The sequence below is a fragment of the Salvia splendens genome, chromosome 12 (genome assembly GCF_004379255.2).
Source record: "Salvia splendens isolate huo1 chromosome 12, SspV2, whole genome shotgun sequence".
Lineage (NCBI taxonomy): Eukaryota > Viridiplantae > Streptophyta > Magnoliopsida > Lamiales > Lamiaceae > Salvia > Salvia splendens.
In genome coordinates, this window is record NC_056043.1 from 32207555 (window position 1) to 32229930 (window position 22376).

General features: G+C 37.6%; 2 protein-coding genes across 3 annotated transcripts; one reads left to right on the forward strand and one right to left on the reverse strand.

Moving 5' to 3' along the window:
* Positions 1 to 293: 293 nt before the first annotated feature.
* On the forward strand, positions 294 to 14327 carry LOC121758811 (copper-transporting ATPase PAA1, chloroplastic-like). Its single transcript, XM_042154218.1, has 17 exons — positions 294 to 789; positions 1230 to 1283; positions 1704 to 1857; positions 5240 to 5314; positions 5898 to 6175; positions 7100 to 7333; positions 7586 to 7684; positions 8355 to 8504; positions 8645 to 8791; positions 9189 to 9239; positions 9342 to 9514; positions 10379 to 10517; positions 10868 to 10965; positions 11477 to 11720; positions 12437 to 12640; positions 13363 to 13443; positions 13822 to 14327. Exons 1-17 carry the CDS (start codon positions 400 to 402, stop codon positions 14071 to 14073), a joined length of 2823 nt encoding a protein of 940 aa, XP_042010152.1. The 5' UTR covers positions 294 to 399; the 3' UTR covers positions 14074 to 14327.
* A 469-nt stretch (positions 14328 to 14796) lies between these two features.
* LOC121758812 (potassium transporter 7-like) lies at positions 14797 to 21826 on the reverse strand. Of its 2 annotated transcripts, none has more exons than XM_042154220.1 (10): positions 21362 to 21826; positions 20293 to 20521; positions 19931 to 20179; positions 19766 to 19816; positions 19037 to 19297; positions 18412 to 18464; positions 18187 to 18301; positions 17563 to 17817; positions 15928 to 16450; positions 14797 to 15598 (listed from the first exon to the last, which is right to left on the reverse strand). In XM_042154220.1, the coding sequence occupies exons 1-10, from the start codon at positions 21605 to 21607 to the stop codon at positions 15070 to 15072; spliced, it is 2511 nt and encodes an 836-aa protein (XP_042010154.1). In that variant the 5' UTR covers positions 21608 to 21826; the 3' UTR covers positions 14797 to 15069. The 2 variants fall into 2 exon arrangements, with proteins under 2 accessions (XP_042010154.1, XP_042010153.1); XM_042154219.1 differs by having other exon boundaries at positions 20293 to 20527.
* Between the last annotated feature and the right edge of the window lie 550 nt (positions 21827 to 22376).

Below are 22376 nucleotides of genomic sequence, written 5' to 3' on the forward strand. Positions count from 1 at the left end.
AATTTTTAATTTTTAGAATTTAAATTATGTAATTTTTATTTTTTTATAATTTGTAATAGTATTCCGGGTAATTTTAATGCATTTTAATATTGTGGAAATGTTTTTATTTAAATTGAATAATAGAATGGTGGGACCTTGAGCTTGTCCTTGCGGAAGAGTACGGATGTGAGTGTTGTGCTCTTACCTAAGGACAAGGAGTAAAAGTGGATCCGGGCTCACATCCGTGCTCATTGGCAAGAGCCCGAATGGGGATGCTCTTATCTGGAAAAAGGATTACGCCCCACGTGCTTCACTCCTCTCTCTCATTAGCCATAGAAGAAGAAGAAGGCTCGGCCTCGGCCGATCAACTCACACACATACATACTTCCACGTATCCTCTGAATCGAGGAGGAATCGGAAATGGAGTCAACAATGCTCTCAATCAGCGCTTCCACAATGTCGATTTTGCTCCTCTCCAAGTCTCGTAATCCCCATTCTACCCCGCTCGTTGCTCACCTCCACCGCCGATTCTCCTCCACTCTCCCCGTTCAGCTCGCTCACCTCCAGCTCAGGCGCTGCGACGACTCCTCCGCCCGATCCGCGGTGCTGCACCCGAACCGGTCGCAGTTCTCCGCTAGGTATTCGGCGTCGAGTGCGTCCGGCGGCGGCGGATTTGGCGGTGGCGGAGGTGGAGGTGGAGGCGGAGGCGATGGATCGCCGGAGAGTGGCGATGCTAAGCCTGGCGCTGTGGCTGCTGGAGCGGCCGATGGTGCTGCTTTGAGTTCGGATGTTATTATTCTGGATGTTGGAGTGAGGACTTGCCTCTATTTGATTTTTTTACCACTTTTTTTTTCTTTGCAGTCCTTTTTTTGGAGCTCTGCTGGTTCAATTAAGTTTGTTTTTGGATGATACTGCTGATCATTTCTGCAAATTTTTGCTTCTTCATCTTTGTTTTTTTTGATTAATTGTTTCAAACTTGAGTGACTGTTTCTGTAGATTTTTTTCTGTATATATCTGCAATGCAAGGCCGAGAGCCTGCAGTAGCTCAAATTACTCGAAATTTTTTCCAGAAAGGATTGGATTTTGATGTTTGCAACTGACTAAATGAATGATTTATCTGTGTACAATTGATCGTAGGTTAAATCTCTCCAAGCTGAGTTTATGATGACTGGTCTTATTCTTATGATTATTTCCTAAATTTGTATGTGATTTATCTCATGTTTAGATTATTAACTTCCTTGGTATTACAGGGGATGACATGTGGAGGATGTGCGGCGAGTGTGAGGAGAATATTAGAAAGCCAAGTAAGCATCTGATCATTCGTACTCCATATTTTGATTTCTGCTGATTTCTGTTCTTCCTCTTGTATTGCATTTTTCATCTTTCTTTTACCTTCATATGAATTTCGGAGAAGACCAGAAGTCATTATGCTTTATATTTTGAGGCTCATTTGGTGCATATTTCTCTTTTTCCGAATGGTATGCTTGTGCTATATAAGGTTCCAATTTTGATACTTCTGTTAGCTGTGTAGTTGATACTTTGAATTTGGTGTAATTACTCTAGAATATTATTGTCTGGATTTGTGGGAGAAAGATTGTTGAACTTGTGTTGTGGAAGCTTTATGGGCTGAAGTAACTATTGTCATGCTTTTAGGTGAAGTTCTGCTAGATATTTTGTTCTTAAAACACTAGATCTAATTGAAATACTATCAAAATGATGAACAGCCGCAGGTTTCTTCAGCTAGTGTAAACCTGACGACAGAGACAGCAATTGTATGGCCTGTTTCTGAAGCCAAGGTAGCACCAAACTGGAAAAAGGAAATCGGAGAAGCTCTTGCAAAGCATTTAAGCAGCTGTGGTTTCAAATCAAACCTCAGAGGTCTGCATTTAGCATCTTTGATTTGGATGTTTCATTTAAGTTGCTGTTTGTTGTGCTGCTTATGCTCTTACAATTTTCACTGGAAAACTTTCATGCGAACATGTGGTCTTGTTTGTGCTAATGCTGAAATAGGGATTTCTATTTGCTATTTATCTAGAAAAAGTGGTATATTAGGCTTCAGTTTGATACATTCATAGTTTAAGACAAGGGTGCGTTAGCACTTAGTACTACAGGTTTTCTTTCCATATCCTCTCTCCACTATCCACTGATAAATATCTGAATTTATTCTTGACCAATTAGGTGAATGTTTGAGAATTACAAGAATCCTTGCGTCCAATACTCTAATGTCATGCTTATTCTAGCTATACCATGAGATGGGTGAGACACTGCAAATGACACCTCTGTGGTTCTTTCTTTTGGCCAATTTGATTCTCTCTATAGTTTGTACATGGTCCGATGTGGGGGTAGTTATTGGATATTTAGTGAAGGATCCAATGTGAGATTAGTTATCAGATTTTTCTACATACATGATCCAGTGTGAAGGCAGAGGTAGTAACTGATTTTGACACGTGGAGAAACTGACAATCAAAGATGTTTTTTGTGCCTTGTTATGGTGATTCAAAATGGGTTCTGGTTTTGAAATTAAAATTCTACTTAATTATGTGTTGATCACTTGATCTACTTTCATGATTTCACCGTTAGCATTCTGAAAGAGAATTTAACTGTAGGTCAATCACCCATTTCTTTCATGCTAAAACATGTAAATACCACGTGACAATTATTACCTGTCCACTGAGCCTCTCGTCTAGTTTTCGAATAAGAATCAACCCTGTCATGCATGTGGCCTTATGACTTACATAGCTTTATGGGAAATTGGCAGATCAGGGAGCTATTGAAGGGGATATTCAGTTGTAGGGGGTGCAATGGATTCTTGTAACAACCATCATTCTGCATTCATGGTATGTCCCAGATTTACTCATACTCGAGAGTTTCTTTCTGGTCTAGTTTGACCCTCTTTACCCAACTAAAGAATATGTCAGCCTCAGGACATTCTAATGGCATAGTTTTTTCATCTTAGGTGTCTCTCTTCAGCTACTAGTGATGGATTTGTTGAAGGCAGGCCTATCTATCCCATTGAGCAGATTAACTAATACTACCAAGTCTTCACTAGATATAAGTGGACATTTACTTATTTTGTTTAGGGATTAATGTATTAGCTTTTGTAAGAGGAGACTGTTAGAACATATTTTCCTGAGGGATTAATGTAATAGCTTTTGTAAGAGGAGACTGTTAGAACATACAACAGTTTTGTTAATGTTTAAGCTTCTGTCTAGATGAGCCTTCTTCTGCATTTGTCTATGTTGCAAAATCCAGTCTCTGGAGTATGTGGTAATGGAAACACACCAGTTATTAATTTGTTTAACAGTGACATACATGCCTTGCAAAACTTGCACATTTGGAGAAATCAAGATGTTAATTTTAGTATAGCATGAAATCAACATGGAATGTTGTTGAATTCAATTTTCTTCTAGTGCTTAGGAGATCTACATTTCATCTGGATATCAGCATATTATTTTTGGAAAAGCTTATAATTTTTCTTTTGGTAAAGTCTGGATCTGATGAGGGGAAGGAAAATAGGTGCATGAATTAAGTGCATAGCTTCATCTCTAATGGGTGACGCTAGGGGTTAACTCTCTAATTGAGAGTGGTCTATGTATTAGTTCCAAACCAATGAATATGGATCTGTGCTTGGCAACATGCTACTTGTATATTCTAACTGAGTGTTTGTTTGGCTAAAATGGTTAAATGGGACTAAGAATTGTGATATAGTACAAAAGTAGCCACCTTAGCTCCTGTTTTTATTCTTTTCTTTTATTTATCTCTTTTTTTGCATATCCTTCGATCAACAACCAACTTTTTGGCCTCACTGTTGGTTGGTTGCTGCTTGGGGGAGGCTGTAGAGATGAGGACATGGGATCAGCTATTTGGGAAAATCGTGGAGGACTAATTTGGGTTGTTGAAGTGGGTTAGGATTTCTTGTGGTGGTTGTGGCAGCGAATATGCTAGTAACAACGGGAAGACAGAAGAAGGGGAGCCACGACGGTGAGGGGCGGAGTTGGGAAAAGGAAAAGAAGGGATGAGAGGGGAGTCAGCGGCGATGAGGGAGGAGGAAAGGATGGGAGATGGAGTCCAATAGGTTTTGGGTGGACAATGTACTTGTTCTTTGTTCTGATTTGCCAATTATCGTTGTTTATTTAAAAGAAAAACTGAGTTACTTTCTATCCAATACATAAACAAAAAAAAACAATGCATATCGGTACTCCCTTCCCCATATCTTCCTTTTCGTTGTTCTTCTGTACCCCCCCCCCTGCACTGTCACCCTTCTAATTCCCTCGACAATCCCTTCCCCTTCCCCTCCTGCAACCACCTTTTCCCTTTCCCTCGAATATGTGGGTGTATACACATATACAAGACATGGTTCAAATAAGAACCCTTAGTTATTTGTAAGAACGGGGAATCATTTTCATCTGTTTGATCACAACGATCCACATTAAAATTCCATTTTTCTTAGTTCAATTAATAAATTAACTACACATGCAGTGACTTTCTACTTTTAGTGTTGTTCAAAGGGAAAATGCCGTGCTTACGATAACTAACCCCTATACATATATGAATGGTTGATAAAGACCTCTTATTATGAGAATTGGGTTGGTGTTGCACTGCATCCATAAGTCACTAGCATTGAACCTATAAGTTACCTCACTGAACTCTACACTCAGCAAATATTGCGAATTTGCAATATAGGTTCAGTGCAAGTGACTTATAGCTGCAATACAAGAGTTCTCACACTATATATTGAATTCATGAAATTTGTTGAGTGTAGAGTTTGGTGCAGTAACTCATAGGTTCAGTGCAAGCGTTCTCACATTTCTCATAAGAGGTCTTTATTTGCATCGGAAAACCGTTTCCCTCTCGTAAACATGTGAAAGTGTTAGACTAGGAAGAGAGAAGAAGCAAGTGAGATGTATTTTTGTGGTTGAAGTCCTTAGCACAAGGGATAGAAAAGTGCTATGCCTGCCACGGGTTTAGAATTGAAGGACCGCTTAGTTAATTTAAGGGTTGAATTGTCTGTTTTGAGTAGGAAATGATGTATGATCCTGTGTATAATTATACTTATTCAATTTCACTAACTTAACCTGGATGACTGCCTTATCCACATTGCAAATGAGGGACATAAATTTTAAACTTAGATTCAATAAAAATGATGCAGATCTCTAGCAAGTCCCTAAGTAAAAATCATTGAATGTATAGATCCTGAAATTGGCTTCGTCACAATTTATCTTTTCTGTATGGCAATAACAATACCAATTGTACTTTGCAGATTTGAGAAGAATGAACTTCCACGAGACATTTGAGAAGAAAATGAATGAGAAGCATGCAATGTTAAAAGAAAGTGGTAAAGTTTCTTTCAGCTATTCCCTTTAGATCATTAGAAAAATGGAACTGTTGATGTAAAGTTGGCAGAGGATGTGGGATATGATAGAAGTCCACATTGGAATATTGTAAAAATGTAGTGTGTTAAAGCCCTTCAATTATGAATTTAAAATGATTTTTGCAGAACATTGATTCTTTATTTTGTGTTTTGGAGGTGCAAAATAGTGGATCTTTCTACAAGAATCAACCAGAAAATGTAGAGTGAGTACAGCCGAAAGGTCAAACTATTAAATTCAAAAAAAGACTAAGTGAAACTAAAAATGTAAACTTTGTTCTCCATGTATCATGGATAAAATTAGTTCGTACATACCACCAGGACAATCTCTATGACACCTTCCTCTTGCCCCCTTCTTTCTAGCTGCCCCAAGTCCAACAAAAAGATCTGGGCAAGATCAAGGGGCACCACTGAACTCTGCTATGTCTTAAATAAACTATTCATTCAGTATTTCTAGAAAGTTTGATTACCTGTTCAACTTATTATGCAAGCTCTTGTAAGGCCAATATGGTGGCACATCACCTAAATTGAAAATTTGCCTATTTAACAGGTCGAGGTCTTGTTGTTTCTTGGGCTCTCTGCGCTGTGTGCATCTTTGGCCATATTTCTCATTTCCTTGGAGCTAACACTCCATGGATCCATGCATTGCACTCAACGGGATTTCATATGTCTTTGTCTCTCTTTACACTGATTGTTCCTGGGCGCCAACTTATTACAGATGGTCTGAAAAGTCTACTCAGAGGGGCCCCAAATATGAATACTCTAGTTGGTCTTGGTGCTTTATCATCCTTTTCTGTCAGCACAATAGCAGCCTTAGTGCCAAAACTGGTAAAAGTTTATATACAAAGCGTCCCATTTGGGGTCATAGAGTAAAAATAAACATAAATCTCTATGCATATTGTTGCAAATTCTAATGCACAAAGTTAAAAGTTTATGACTTATGATGCCTTTTTACGATGCTAAATTCAGCGATTCAATTAATAAATTTTCTCATTTCCTTAAAAACAATTCACATATGTTCTAGAACAATATCTGACAGGATTATTGGCTGACATGATAGAGATGAATTGAATCTTGTGAGTAGATAGATTTCTCAATGATCTCAAGACTAGTTGACAAAATCTCACATATTGTGTTGGAAATACTCCAATCTTGTGTTTTAGAAATTCTGTTGTTTCATGAAGGTGAAATTTATATTCAGTGGCTTAGAGTTTGGCTTAATGTTAGTGCAAAACCAACATCATTTTTGCACAGTTTGGCACATGTCAAAGGAAATTGAAAATGGGGGATTTCATGCAGAGTATGCTGCCTCATTCTTATTTAATGTTGAGTCTGATCTCACAAGTAACTACATTATGTTTCCCCTGCCTAAGCTCAGATCTCCTAGTTAGAAATGGAAGACCAGGAGATAAAGTTACTGAAAGGTCAACTTTTGTGTGTTCATTTTGAATTAAAGCCATCTGAATTCAGTGGGACAAGAGGGCAATGATCCTATAAACCGTAGGAAATGGAAATGAAGCAGTATTTCAGTTTTTTCAATTAATAACGGGAATAGATAATATCCATCTGTATTTTTCCTTTTCTAATCACAGATTTCTTCTTAGCATAGTACTATATTATAGTATCATTTCTTCTTAGTATTTTATCTTTTGTCTCTAATCTTTATGTTTCATCCCTTACTGAAGCATTTTTATGTGTAAGTATGGAATTTAATTGCTTCAGTCTGTATAAACGAAATTTATTTTGGCATAGGGATGGAAGACATTTTTTGAAGAGCCAATTATGTTGATAGCATTTGTCCTACTTGGAAGAAATCTTGAACAGCGAGCTAAGATAAAAGCAACAAGCGATATGACCAGCCTTCTTAGTATTATACCATCTAAAGCTCGTCTTGTGATTAATGGTGATGAAGAAGAGTCGATCTCAACTGTTGAAGTACCTTCTAACAGTCTTTCCGTGGGAGATCATATTATTGTCTTGCCTGGTGTAAGCCTACTACTTTTTAAACAACACTGTATTGACCTGCTTTAGCATCAAAACAAACTATACAAAAAAGAAGGAAAATACATTCAGTTGTTTCATGAGGCTGTTGAAATTTAAATATTTTTTAGAAAATCAGAATCTGTGATCATCTTCTTCAGAACAACCATTATCATATGGGTACTGCACCAAGAAAATGAGAACATGTTCATCACGTATTCTCTTGCATTTTGATTTCACATGTTGCCATCCATGTAGGATCGCATACCAGCTGATGGAATTGTTACAGCAGGCAGAAGCAGTGTTGACGAGTCGAGCTTTACTGGGGAACCTCTTCCTGTCACTAAATTACCTGGGGTAATGATATTGCCAACTTTTATTATTAGTTTTATTGTTGTTTTTTTGTGTATTGTTATTTTCTACAGAGATGCTGCAAGTGTTTACTGTGGTAGCCTTTGTACCTATGGTTGGTATTGAGACCCCTATTTCTTGTCGGATAACTCCCCTCTTATAAGGCCTTATATGGGGGTGAGTTGCCCATTTCTACAGTTGGCATGAAAGGGCATCTAGTTAAAGAAATAAAATGTTATTATATATAGTATGTTCTTTCTTGCCAACAAATTTGGCAGTGATAAAATATTTGTGAAGTTCACTTTCTTCAAATAAATTAATAAATAAATTATTTCTTGTTTTCGTCCTAATTTTCCTTGTTGTTAAGTTGGTAATTTCTATCCACAAATCACATAACTTTGTTGAGCTCAGAAACCTCTCTCCAAACAAGCTTGCCCCCTACAGACTTTTTGAATTAAACTGGAATTTCTGTTGTGCCCTTTTCCTTTTATGCATCATTTATTTCCTGGATTCCAACAGTATGGGAAATGTAAATGTGGATAAAGAGGGGCTGCCAGTCTCAGTTATGTCGAATAATGTCATCTTTGGATTTGGCGGGTGGTATTCCATTTTGAAAGTTTAATTTTAAATGACCCTCTGTTAACATGATCATGTCTTTCACTCTTTCTGTTTTTAGGCCGACGTTGCAGCTGGAAGCATAAACCTAAATGGAAAAATTACCATTGAGGTGCGCAGGCCAGGTGGTGAAACTGCAATTGGAGATATTTTCCGATTGGTTGAAGAAGCACAGACCAGAGAAGCTCCTGTACAACGGTTGGCTGACAAGGTCCATAACCATAATTTGATCATACTCCCATTTGTTATGATGTTTACACCTGATATCTCTATAACCTCATGCATGAGTAGAATATGCTTTTTGCTGGAAAGTCCAGTCACAGTCCGCTAATTCTGCCATCTTAAATCCAGGTTGCTGGACATTTTAGTTACGGAGTAATGGCGCTTTCTGCTGCCACATTTATGTTCTGGAATCTTTTTGGTTCACGAATTCTTCCAGCAGCTATTCACCAAGGAAATACCATGTCATTAGCATTGCAGCTCTCATGTAGTGTTTTGGTATGCTTTTTTTGTATCTCACATCTCATTCCAGTATAAAATGTGAAAAATGGAAAATAATGATAGCAGAGAGTTGGAAAGAAGGAAAAAGATCTACAAGCTCTTTTCTTTTCTAAAATTATCCTTTTGTTGCACTTAAATCCAATCTTCTTCAACAACTATTCACTTTGTTCCACTTAAATCCGATCTTCTTCAACAATTATTCACTTTCTATTCTATTGGTTGGGCAATCTTCTGATTTGCTATTTCAGAGTTATTTTACTTGAATTGTGAATATGGATAGATTCCTTTTAATTATTGGGAAAAAAAAGACTGGATTGTTAATCTGTTCAGTGTTAGGCCGTTCACATAATGAAGTCACTAAAATGATCTCACTCTCTCTGTTGACTGCATACAGGTTGTGGCATGTCCTTGTGCTCTTGGGTTAGCAACACCCACAGCAGTTCTGGTAATATTTATATATGGGATGTGGTTTCAGTATTTTCTTACGTGGTTCAGATAGAGCCTTAACTTTGTTCTACTTTTGTTTAACTATTACTCCACAATTCAGGTTGGAACATCACTGGGTGCTACAAAAGGGCTACTTTTGCGTGGTGGAAGTATCTTAGAAAGATTTTCATCTGTTAACACAATTGTATTTGATAAAACAGGGACGTTAACAATTGGAAGGCCTGTTGTGAAAAAAGTGGTGACACAAGGCCCCCAGGCCGATAAACCTCCAGAGTTGAGTACAGAATTTGCAATGTGATTTTGTTATACTGGTCAAGAATGTTTCTGAGATATGCTGCATTTAAGTTCCTTGATATTTACCTGAACTCAGTTTATTTTATAACATAGTTGTCTCATAAGGTTTTGTATAGATTCTTGGTATTGTATATTTTCGAAGCCCCATTAGAAAAGCGAAGTCCCACTCGAGATATATGACCTCTTTTCTGCTGCAAATATGTCTGTTGATACCTTATTTTATGCTCTCCTGTTTAGTAATCATGAAACTTGAGTAGTTAAGAAAAGGTAGGGACTACCAGTTGTGACCAAACATCATGTAGGCCAATCTGAGCTATTCTCTACTGTTGCATTTGTAAACTATATGACTTTTTTGAGAAAAGGAAGACTTAGGATTTGGATCATGGTTCTTCAGTTTGCACCAAGTTCTGAGTCCCCAAAATGATAGATGTACTGAGTGAGTTTTTGGAGCTAGAATAGAGGCTTCAGTACTTGAGAGAGATGGAAAGGATGAGTTTATACCCAATTAAGGGTATCACCAGTTTCTTGGTAATTATGCTTCTTTGCACGATAACATAAATCAGAAAGTAGGCCATTGATGCTCACTGAATGACATGTCCCCTAAAGAAGAGTAAAGGGCGGAAACATAGATCACCTCTCCTTGTTGACTATGAGAAACTACTTTCAACAATACTTGCTGTATGTCAGAGAAATGCTGATATTATTTAGTGATCATTGTATTTTTTGTGGTTGATAGCTTGAAGTTACATTTTAAACCTAGCTTTTTTTCCATTCAGTTATCATGATATTAGTAACTCCAAATTTTTATTGCCTTCAAATGATATTTAGCATGGTTCAATGCAGGTTAAATTCTGCTTCAAATTATAACTGGTCAGAAGTAGACATTCTGGAGTTGGCAGCTGGAGTCGAATCAAGTACCATACATCCAATTGGAAAAGCAATTGTTGAGGCTGCAAAGGCTCGGAATTGTCTGAATGTAAAGGTATATACTCTCCCAGTTGATGCCACTTAAAGATAAGGAGTCCATGTGATTTGCAATATGAAGTTCTAACTGCACTGCATGCTCAGTGTTCCAGTTACAGTTATACACTTCTAGTGAAGAATTTTGATTTTTTTCTTAGAAACTTTATGGCTTGCGCTATAGTGTATGATTAGAATTACTTAGTCTGGTCATAATGATACCATAGAGGCTTATGTTTCATCAGTTCTTCACTTGATCACTGAAATTATCATCACTTTGTGTAGGATGCTGAGGTAATTAATTGCTAACTTTATCTTATCAAATTGTTAAGAAACAGCTTCAGATTTAATTTACTAAGGATTGTGATGTAGGTAGCCGAAGGAACTTTTTTTGAGGAACCTGGATCTGGAGCTGTGGCAACTGTTGATAAGAAAAAGGTAGCTGTTGGTACGATGGAATGGGTTCAAAGGTAACATATGTCTACAATCCTCTTTTTGAGGTAGCAAGTAAGCGATACTTTGATATACTCTGTTCGGTAGTGTGTAGCACAATCTAAATATAGCTGCAGAAGACTCTTATCACCAAATCTATCAATACATATTATTTCTGACCGCAGCCCACCATTCTGATCAATAGCAATTTTATTAAGAGCTGTTGGAGATACAGTTGTTCAAACTTCTTATTGAGAATACAGTTGTCAATAGTCAGTTGAACTCTATAACAATGATAGTAAGTATGCAAGATGGCCTCATTTAACACACTCTTCCAGTAAAACAATTCAGACTTCTGGAGAATTACAGAAAGTAAGACATTAAAGGAAACATCACTAGTATTTATTAGAGGCAACAAGTAATTTTGTCGGCCTAGATATTAGTTTGTCAAAAAATTAAAAACTTCCTTGCACTTATAACCTTCCCGATGCTCTCTTTTCTAGCTTAATTTTCTCGAAGTTTATGCTTCAGATATCTAAACATATGCAGGCACGGAGTAGTTGGTGATAGTCCTTTCCATGAAGCTGAAGAGTTTAGAAATCAATCAGTTGTGTATGTTGGTATAGATGGTATTCTTGCTGGAGTAATTTATGTCGAGGATCAAATCAGAGAAGATGCCAGGCATGTGATAGAATCATTGACTCGTCAAGGAATCAATACATATTTGCTTTCTGGTGACAAAAGAAGTGCTGCTGAATACGTGGCTTCTACTGTTGGTATTCCAAGAAACAGGGTGAGACTCTGCATAAAATACCCTTCCTACTAGCACACATACTGCCAATTTTTGGGTAAAGTGGTTAATGTCATCAGGATTCAGCAAGTTCTTGAGAATTATAAAGTTAATATCAAGTTTTATCAGTGAAATTTATCAGGTTACCATCCTTATGTTGGATCATTACACTACTTTCTCTAAGTGGACGGGGATCCTTATACATACTAACTCACATAAAAAATATAGTATGCGTATTCCACTAGTGAATCAGATAGAAATCTGGAAACACAAGAACTAAGAAATCCTAAACTGATCTGTAGAAGTTTGATGTAAGGCGAACAAGTACTACTATCTGAAGTGCACCTGAATGACGTTTGCATGGCCGATAAAGACTAGGATTTGTAAATTTCCTTGAGATTGACTACTTAAGCAGAGTATTTATTTAAGAATTATGAAACTATAATTCGCCTAATATAAGTTTTACTCGGTAGTAATTCTCTTCAAGGAAAGAGATAAAGCTTTAACCAAAATGTTTTTAATTTCATTGCATATGAAATAGAGTACACATCAGACTGCCAAGATATAGAAACATTGATAGCGATGCTAAGTGTAATTTGTAATTAAATATATGGCATTTGCTTCTGTGTGGTTCACATAGTTAAAATACCCTTATTGATCATTACTTTCAATAAGTGACTATGCATAAAGTACAGCATTACATGGCTGGTTGATTGCAGGTTTTGTCTGGAGTCAGACCTGATGAAAAAAAGAACTTCATTAGCAGACTTCAGGAAGGTCAGAATGTTGTTGCTATGGTTGGTGATGGAATCAATGATGCAGCTGCCCTTGCATCATCTCATGTTGGAATTGCCATTGGTGGTGGTGTTGGGGCTGCTAGTGAGGTGTCCTCTATTGTCCTAATGCAGAACAGGTTGTCCCAGGTATTATAATGACTCATTCTTCATTTCAGAATCTTTCTGGATTATTTTCCTCTCATCTTCAAAATTTTATGCTACAGCATAGATTTTAGGTTCTCTACTAAGCTTTAGACGCATAATAAATATCTCACCGAGAAGAACATTAACTTTTGCAGCTTAGCTGTTTGTTATGGACCGTAGAATGTTTCGTCCAAAAATGATTTACCCTCTTCCACAATGACTTCTGAGAACAAGATTTGTGGTCTTATGTGCAAACTCCTAGGCTTGGGATTGGTAATTTATGTCTTTTAAATGAGGAATGAACGTCGCACGCTTTCACAGAGTAGCAATTGTCCATTTAGTTCAACAGCACACACAACCTTTTGAGTTTTATACTCGGAGATGCCACTATGACTTCCTACTCTTACCAGAGAAAGCTACATAAAATCTGTACTAAATTATCCATTATAAAGCCTGTAATTTAAAAATATTCACCTATTTATGGTCTTGTTAGAAGTATAGTTAACAAACTAATTGCCAGTTATGGGAAATAATGAGTAATTTCTGGAATAAGTTACAGAAACAGAAAATCATTTAAGTTACCAAGTCCTGAACCCCAAATTAAAAAGCTCATCTGATGGCCCCAAGAGGGCTGTCTTGTACTTTCAACGTGCATATGAAGGGTTTCCTGAATTCAGATAACTCGCATCTTTGTGTGTCTGCTTAATATATGGTTTTCCATGCAGTTACTTGATGCACTGGAGCTGAGTAGACTTACCATGAAAACTGTGAAGCAAAATCTTTGGTGGGCATTTGCATACAACATTGTGAGTTTTTAGCTATTCTGCAATTTATTTTCTTCAGATAAAAGTTTCCGACTTTTTATGTCCTGAAATTTAGGAAAATGTGTAGAAAAATGTGTTAAAAAGAATTGAGTACTGAAATACACCACATGGTTGAAAAGACCAAATGAGACTAATTATGGACTTTTTAGCATTAAGGATCCATAGTTTCTTGTATTTGATGCTGTTCTGCTTCTTGATTGCTCTTTTGAAATCCAGATCGTTGTTGTTTCTTTTTTCTTTTCTTTTCTTTTTCTAATCAAAAGCATGCACTGCACTGCTTTAATCACATTCTCTTCTGGAAATCCCAACTAGATCATAGTTTCTTCAAGTTGGTGAGTAACACTCTCTTCATTTGTACAGGTAGGAATCCCCGTAGCAGCTGGAACGCTGCTGCCTGTGACCGGAACCATGCTATCACCTTCAATCGCAGGGGCTCTTATGGGGTTGAGTTCTATTGGTGTGATGTCGAACTCATTGCTTCTCAGAATGAGGTTTAAATCGACAGGGAAAGATATGCACAAATTACCACTTTACGTCAAGGCCCCTTCGGACGCCGAGAAAACTGGGGACGGAGAAGCAAGATTGCAACACCCGTATCCAGCTGCTAGATGAGATGAGATGAGATGAGATGAGATGAGATGAGATGAAGCGGTGAATGGTTTTCTAAAGGTGTGGGACTGAATCTTGAATCTTGAATCTTGAATCTTGCTAGCTCTATAAAGCCAGATTATTCATTCTTTAGGGCTGTTTACTTTTGTGGATTAGCTTTATAGATAATATAGGGTCGTTTACTTCGGGGTATCTCGACTATCAAACTTAGCATTCATTTATCCCGTCAATCTCATAACTTTTAAACTCTGAATTAACTCATAAGTTTACTACAATTCGTCATTGTTCCATTAGAAAGTTCACATTGCGAATGCCCGAATTTTTTGGAGTCGCGAACACACCAGTCCGGCTTCCTCACAGCGGTGAGTTGCAAACCGCATTCATGAATCGAAGCTGTGACCTCCCAAATAATGAAGCCCTATATTATCAGCAAGTGATATAGACACTTTTTTTTTGATATCACATCATTATCTCTACTATATTCTCTCTTTTATTTTATCATCTCTCAACTTGCAAAAAACAAAAGTGTATAAAATCTCATATCAAACGGAAAATGGTCCACTTAGTGTGAGACAAAGGGAGTATGTATTTATGTTCGCTTAGCAATGCGTCAACAAATTCATTAACACTATGTACATTATTAACTTTCATCACATGAACCAAAAACCTTAAAAAACACATTATAAGAGATTTGATGTTCTCCCCTTTACAGTCCCAAATCGCAAATATCCGAAAATTGAAATGAGAAAAGCTAATATATACTGTGTTTATTTAGTTGTGACGATCCACATCACCATGTGCAAATTGTACATAAATTAGAATATTAATCCTATCATGTATCACATTAAAATCGACTGTGTTGATTTTATATCAAAACAGAGTACAGAGCCTAAAAAACTGGAAAGATAGGAGTGAAAATCAGCAGAAGCTAATACAAAAACTCCAGATATATTAAGCGGTTACGAATCCAGTTTTTGAACTGCAAAAAATTGCAAAGTTTCACACCATGTACGTCATGCCTACCTGTATCAGATGCGAGTGCGGAACGCTCAAATTCGCCGTCCCCCTCCTGCTGTTCTTTCTCAAGAACGCGTAAAAATAATTGATGACGAGCTTCTTTATGAACCAAGAATCCTTCCTTGCTCGGATATCTCCATGCCCGAGAAGGTATACCACACCGGACTCCTTTGCCTTGCGTAAGAAGGACAGCTCTTTCTCGAGGCTTTGCTCCGCATCAAGTGTGATCTCATCTGTTTGTGCCTGCTGCTGTTCCTTCACTGCGCTTCCTTCTGGGATGAAATTGCTTGTATCCTTGAACTCCTCTAGGAGAGGGACAGCGAGGGAATATACACTCCCGTTTGGAGCTATTAGAATTCTAGAGAAATTCTCTCCCTCAGCATCGGAGTCATCATCATCACTCTCTAGCGATCTCTCCTGAGCTTCCCGCCGAATGAACTTCTCAAGAGACTCAATCAGCAATTGCTCAAAGGTCTGGTGGTTTTCTTTGCGAACATCCTTGTATCCATATCTGTTACCAGCAGGAAGAGGAGTGTATTAATAAAATCTTCTTTAAAAAGTTTCGAAACAAGTAACATAGCCTAGCAAGGCCTTCAATGGACACCTGTATCCACCAATACACTATCAAATTAGAACTCAACAATTTCTAGCAGCCTAATACATGATGTGCACAATCCAGAATTTGTAGAAGCACAAAAGCGAACCGCTAAAGCCTCTGGGAAAATTAATTAGAAAGAAAACATCGTAGTCCCAGCCCGAGATAATTTACAACATGTAAGTTTGACTAGAATAATGTGGAACAAATCTCAGCTTATATGCGGCTCAAAATTTGCTGTTTACCTGGCAACACAACGAAATATGTGGTAGCTTTTGGGGCAGACTCGTCTAAACAGAAACCTTTCACTTTGAGGGACAACAGATACAGGAACATACTTTATACACACAAATATCATCATTGAATGCACAGCAGGTAGTGTGGTCAGGAAATGCCCAAATATAGCTGGTACCCCCTTCGCCAGCTCGTTGTAAATCAAGCCAATTCCAGGAGCCCTAACAGTTCCAAGGTCAGGACCTAGTTCTCGGAGCACATCCATTGACATCTTTTGCTTCACCTCTGTCTCATATTTTAGCTTGCTACCATAGTTCCAAATATACATAATGAGGAATATGACAATGGCAAATACCAATATAATCCAACTTCCATCCCCCACACTCCACAAAACTGAAGAAAGGAAAGTCAGCTCTATTCCCAAGAAAATGATAACAAAACTCAGAACAATGAAAATGTTTATCTGCCAGATGAGAAGCATCACAAGGGTTACTAAGATTGTAGTCATCATCATAACACCGACTTCAGCAATGCCTGCAAAAAGAGACCAATCAAAACGAAGCCTATGTAATTTTATCTCAGAAGATTGTTTCTACAAAACAACCAGAGAATCAAAAAGTGTCTTAGCAATTTCAGTTACAATTCAAATGGATAAACTGATCTAGGTCAAATACGAATTCCAGATCAGATATTCCTTCAGTTTATCAAAGTGTTCTGAACATAGCAACTGTTATCTACAAAATGAAAAAACCCTAGGAGTTACAGATTATTCATATCATGCTACTTATATGTTGCTTGCACAGTTGCACTTGTACTCACATTCCATTATTCATTTCATTTTCTACTGTATTCAAATCATTTTAACTTTTAAAGCTCTAGCAAGTTATTAGTTTCCGGACATGGTAAGTGGTCTATATGGCATTCAGATGAAAAGAAAAATCATAGTTTCCAGATATAGTAATCCAAGTGGTCTATCGGGTATTGAAATTAAAATAAAAAATAGGTAGCTGGTACTAGTTTTCACATGGGAACATAGTGAGTAAAAAGGCCACTAGGCTATCGAATGCTTTTGATTTTAGATACTCTACCAACATGAATCAAGGATAGAGGACAGTGATGGGGAATTCGGAGATATACATAAGACAATGTAATACGTCTAAGCTTAGACTTACAATTTCAACATCTAACATAAAATGCCTGAGCAGTTTGTTTCCCTCAAGTTTCGGTTAAATTTGAAATTTGTTAGCTTATTATATGACTTAGCAGCTAATGAACAATATGGCTTATCTCTGAATATTACATCTTAAGATTATTACTTTATCTGAGACCAAAATACAACAATCAAGCACACAGTTATTTAAGAAACCTAATCAGATCGTCCCATTGTATAGTTAAACTTAATTCAACACGAAAATGTTATAAGCTTTGAATACTTCACATTCTCTCTTCACACTTGCTCATTGTTAAAGATATCATCACCATTCACCACATTCAGACTCAAAATCGTAAGCAAATTGGTCAGTTTGCACATGCAAACTAACAAAAAGAAAGGTGAAAACTAAAAAGAGAACACGCAGATGCGAAAAGAGTTAGAAGAGATCAGTTGCACTGAGAGTCAAATTTCAATAGAGTGAAAAGAGACTTACCATATGCATTTCCAATCTCATATATACTTGAGATATTGCAGACTAACACCAGTGTTAGAGCGAGCAAAAACCAGTTCATGACTGGAATATAAATTTGGCCCATGAATTTCCTCGAGGTATGTATAATCTTAAGACGAGGAAAACATCCGAGTGCTGTGGATTGTTTAATACAAGAGAAAGTTGCTGTTGTCATGGCCCTACTAGCAATCAGTGCTGCTACATTAGCTATGAGAAAAACGGGCCAATAAGCTCCACCTGCATCAGATCAAAGGGAACTCACATATTATTTGCTGACTGAAACATAAAAATTGTCCAACTCAAAAGGCCTAAGCCTTGATTCCTAAGAATTAAAAACTGCAACCTAGCAAGGACAAAACACTATATGCAGTTGAGCTGGGCAGATGCCAGATCCAACCGAAATGAGATGTCTATCAATGTATTACTTGCTGCATAATTAAACTTGTACATCTATCTAAATGTGAAAGCATTATCAGTACACAACATGTAAAATGTAAAATCTTTCCCTCAAAAAAATGTAAAATGATTGTTATGTACTTTTATCAATTACTGATGCTACCCAACTATCACACAGATCAACAATGAAAAGGAATACATTGTATTTACTTGGAACAGAAGAGAAGAAGGCCTGTGTAGTATCAGCATGATTCTCCATAAGATATGCAGCTTGGCCCAGGTAACCCAGCAGAAGGCAAGGTAATACAAGGAACACAAATGTAAGCTGTCACAAATAATTTAAATCTTTTTGTAAGAACACAATACATCTCTAAAAGCATGTTATTGAATTTTAGGTTAAACCCTAAAATAATTTGGCGAACTGTCACTACTTACCTGCACTGATCTTACAGAGAAATAGCAAAGATCTGCAAACATTGCCTCGGAACCTGAGTCACATAACTCATGATCAGATTAATCAGAAAATATGACGCTGTTCTTATTAGAAAATAAAATAAAATTTCAAAATAATATGCACTTATTTGGGCATCATAGAGTTCAGCATAAGCTAGCAGCTGATTTTCACGTTCAGAAATTAAAAGGTTTGAAAATATGGAGGAATTGAAACCTGAAAATTTATTGGAAAAGTTAAAACAAGAACGCTCTCACAAATTATGTTGTAAGAATGGCCAGTTCAAGGCACTTCACTTATGCAGATCTCTGATGGATTTATGTGAAACTCCTGAAGATATTTACATTACCACATAAACTACAAATCAAAGGGATGCTTCATTGACAAATGGGGAGACCACAACCAGGTAAATGTGATTAAACATATAAATGGTCATTCCATATTGGACTTCAAACTCGAACAAAATGCAAAGCGAGCCAGATTAAAATACACCACAAAATAGAGAAAGTTGAATCAACAATTAATCTTATCGATGTTGCAAGATTTAAAGGAAAACTGAAACAAAAACAGTGTCAATTGGAAGGAAAAAAACTGAACATCAGATTCTACCTGTTGCACAAAGAATACAGCCCCCTAGAGAATACCATGCCTTTGTTGAATTGCGCTTGAAGAAATAATAAATATGTATTGGATTAAATGCCCGCAGAACCTTACTGTCGTACTTGACAAGGTTGTATATGCCAATGCCTCCAAGAGAACAAAACCATATAAACAAGGCAGGACCCACTACAATCCCGACTTTACTTGTTCCATACCTCTGTACACTGAATAAAATTATAAGAAATGCAACCGAGATCATCACGACATGCTCTGCACTTAAGAAAAATAAATATTTTCAGTTATTGACCATGCTACAGGATCAAACTGAAACAATGATTATAGTACAATAGAACTGTCAATACATTTGTAAACAGCAGAAACTAAGCTAGGTCATGCAATGTGATATGGATCTGATGTGCAGTAATTAACGGTCCAACTGATTATCTTTGCACATGAGGTTCCAACATGGTCCACATGATTAGTAAGTACAAATGAGAGGTTGCCGGCCAATTATTGAATGGAAATGCTGCTATTGTACTTATACACTGTATCTCGCAGTTCAATATCCACAAATGAGAAAGAAGCAATTTCAGGTTGATGTGCTATGGGATCAGCTATCTACAGAATCACTAGTGGTGCACCTTTTCAATGTCATACCACTCAACACTGTCAAACTACGGAAGGTACATAAAAGGTGCAAACAGTTCTGATACAAATAAGAAGTAAAGGACGAATCACCTTGCTCAAACCCAGAGATTCCAACATCCAACCCACCAACAGCAGATATAACTGCAGAAACAGTTTTGAAATAGTTATAGCTACGTTTAACTCTTTCATCTTTTGACTACTTAAGAACCAACGCCTCAAGGAATCAAATATACTAAAATGATCGTTAAAAAGCACCTGACATAGCAGGTGTAACCACACCATCAGCTATCACCATAGAAGTACCAGCAAGAACCAATATAAGAAGAAGCTTTTTCAATGTGTGAGAAGATTCAAGTCTTTCCTTTATTTTCAAGGACCTCTCCAGTTCTGCTGATGGCACTTTAAGCCTGAAGCTTGATATTCGAGCATCTGAAGGCAACTGGTTTGGAAGAAGACTGACTTTGGCATGCCGGCATATCAATGAGTAGAGAGCAAATGTACCACCTACAGGAAATTGTAGAAGTAGAAGTCATAAGACATCTAGAGAGTGAATAGACATGCACATTTGTTCTAAAAATGGTACCAAATGTAAATAAAAAGATCAAAAGGCGAAATACCTTCGCCATCATCGTTCGCCCAAAGAACAATGAGCACATACTTGACCAGTGAAGTCAGAATTAACGTGTACAAAACTAGAGACAATGCCCCAATAACATCTTCATCCCCGTTTACAGGTGCCTTGCTGAACATTACGCTGAAGGTATATAAAGGACTAGTCCCCACATCACCAAAAACAACACCAAGTGTCTGAAATGCAAGTCCTATTCTCCTGCCTAAAGTGGCATCCTGTGACTTTATTTTTAAAATCAAGACATCAACAAAAACACAGCCCATTAATCAAATATAATTGCATCGAAACTCAGGTTGAATAATTAATTTCCTAGACATTGAAACTTACTTTTAACTGTGGTTAGTACGAGTGTAAAAGCTGCTAAGTGATGGGACTTTCATAAGCATAACCTAGTCTAAGGCACAATGACCTAAATAGTTTTTCGGTAAAATTGAGCTCTTCAACAGTGACAAACAAGTAAAATGCACAAGTGGAGTGAAAAACTAAAATATTACAGAACTCTAGATTCACTGGGTTTTTCTTTCAGGATGAAACCTCATTACAAATATTTAGTCCATCATTCTCCAAAACCTCTTTTCTCCCAAACCTCTTTTTCTTTGATACTTGCACAAGAGAAAATAGGCCAAGGTTCAGATGCTGTCAGAAACAGCAATTAGTTTCATCAACATCTCAGCAAGTTTGAGTAACTTTTTGGGGGACTTAGTTCAGATCAGATTTAAAGAGAGCACACTGTAGAAACATAAATACTACTGTCATCGACCTATCCTATTCCATCACTGATCAAAAGAAAACCGCTAACTAGAATTGCTCTTGTTTCGTAGCTAATTGGATAATTGTCCAGTGCATTTACCCTGCTCCCCTGAAGAACAGAAAAGCCTCATAGAACATAGTGTATGAGCTCATTCTCGGGTAATTATTCTTCTTATCAGTGTTATCACATAAAACCATCTGAAATTTAAAAAAAAAACGGAACAACAAAATAGCTCAAATGCGCTCAACGTCGAATTGAAATGTAATTAGAATACATGTACACTATTAGGCTAAACGAAATGCACCTCAAAATCATTTCTATGAGCTCCGGGAACTTCGAGCGCTTCGACATCAAATGAATCAATCCTAGGCCCCGTGCGAATCAACCTCTGCTCCGCATTATCCTCGTCGTCGGAATCCCTCTGCGGCGATTCCAAGCCGCCGTCGTTGTCGATCTCCGAGCCCTCCTCATCCTGATACACCCAGCGCGACTCCATCGAATCCATCGAGGTTAACCCCTTGTTCTCCCTCTCCGATCCCTCCTCCGTCATCTCTCTCTCTCTCTCTACACGTAGTCGTGTCTTCTAGCTGCACGTACACATGGATTTACCAATACACAAACACACACACATAAATATATGTATTGGCTTATCTTCTTCAAACTATTTGGTTGAATTTCGTGTGATGAGATCGGGTTTTGTGCGTATGCTTTTTGGTAGTGTGTGTTGTGTGTGTGAAATGAATGTAACCAACTTGATTCAAAGGTTAGCTCTCAAAAAAGAAAGCTTTTAATCAGAGCGCAACGTAAGAAAAAGACTGGAGCTAAGTCTAAGGGCATTAGCAATGGGGCGCCCTAAGGCGCGCCCTAAGGCGCGCCCTATGGCGCGCCACGTCAGCAGTTTTATCCTCCTACCTCCTCACCTGCAGTGGGGCGCCCTAAGACGCGCCCTAAGGCGCGCCCTATGGCGCGCCACATCATCATTTTTTTAATATTTATTACAAAACTCATACGAATTTAACAAAATTAATACATTAAAATACGAATTTCAAAAACTTCATTTCATTGAATAAAAATTAATACATTACAATGCGAATTAAAAAAACGCGAACTCAACAACGGCGGTTGCGAGCCCACACTTCTTCGATCATGTCGTTCATGAGCTGCGCATGATCCTGTTGGTTGCGCATTGAGGCCTGTCTAGATAGAACCTCGTTGAAGCCTAACGGTAACCCTCTATCGGGTGGCTCGGTCGACGCGCCGGCCAAACTAGATGCACGATCATCTTCATTCCAATCGGTGATGCTTCCGCCTTCATTCTC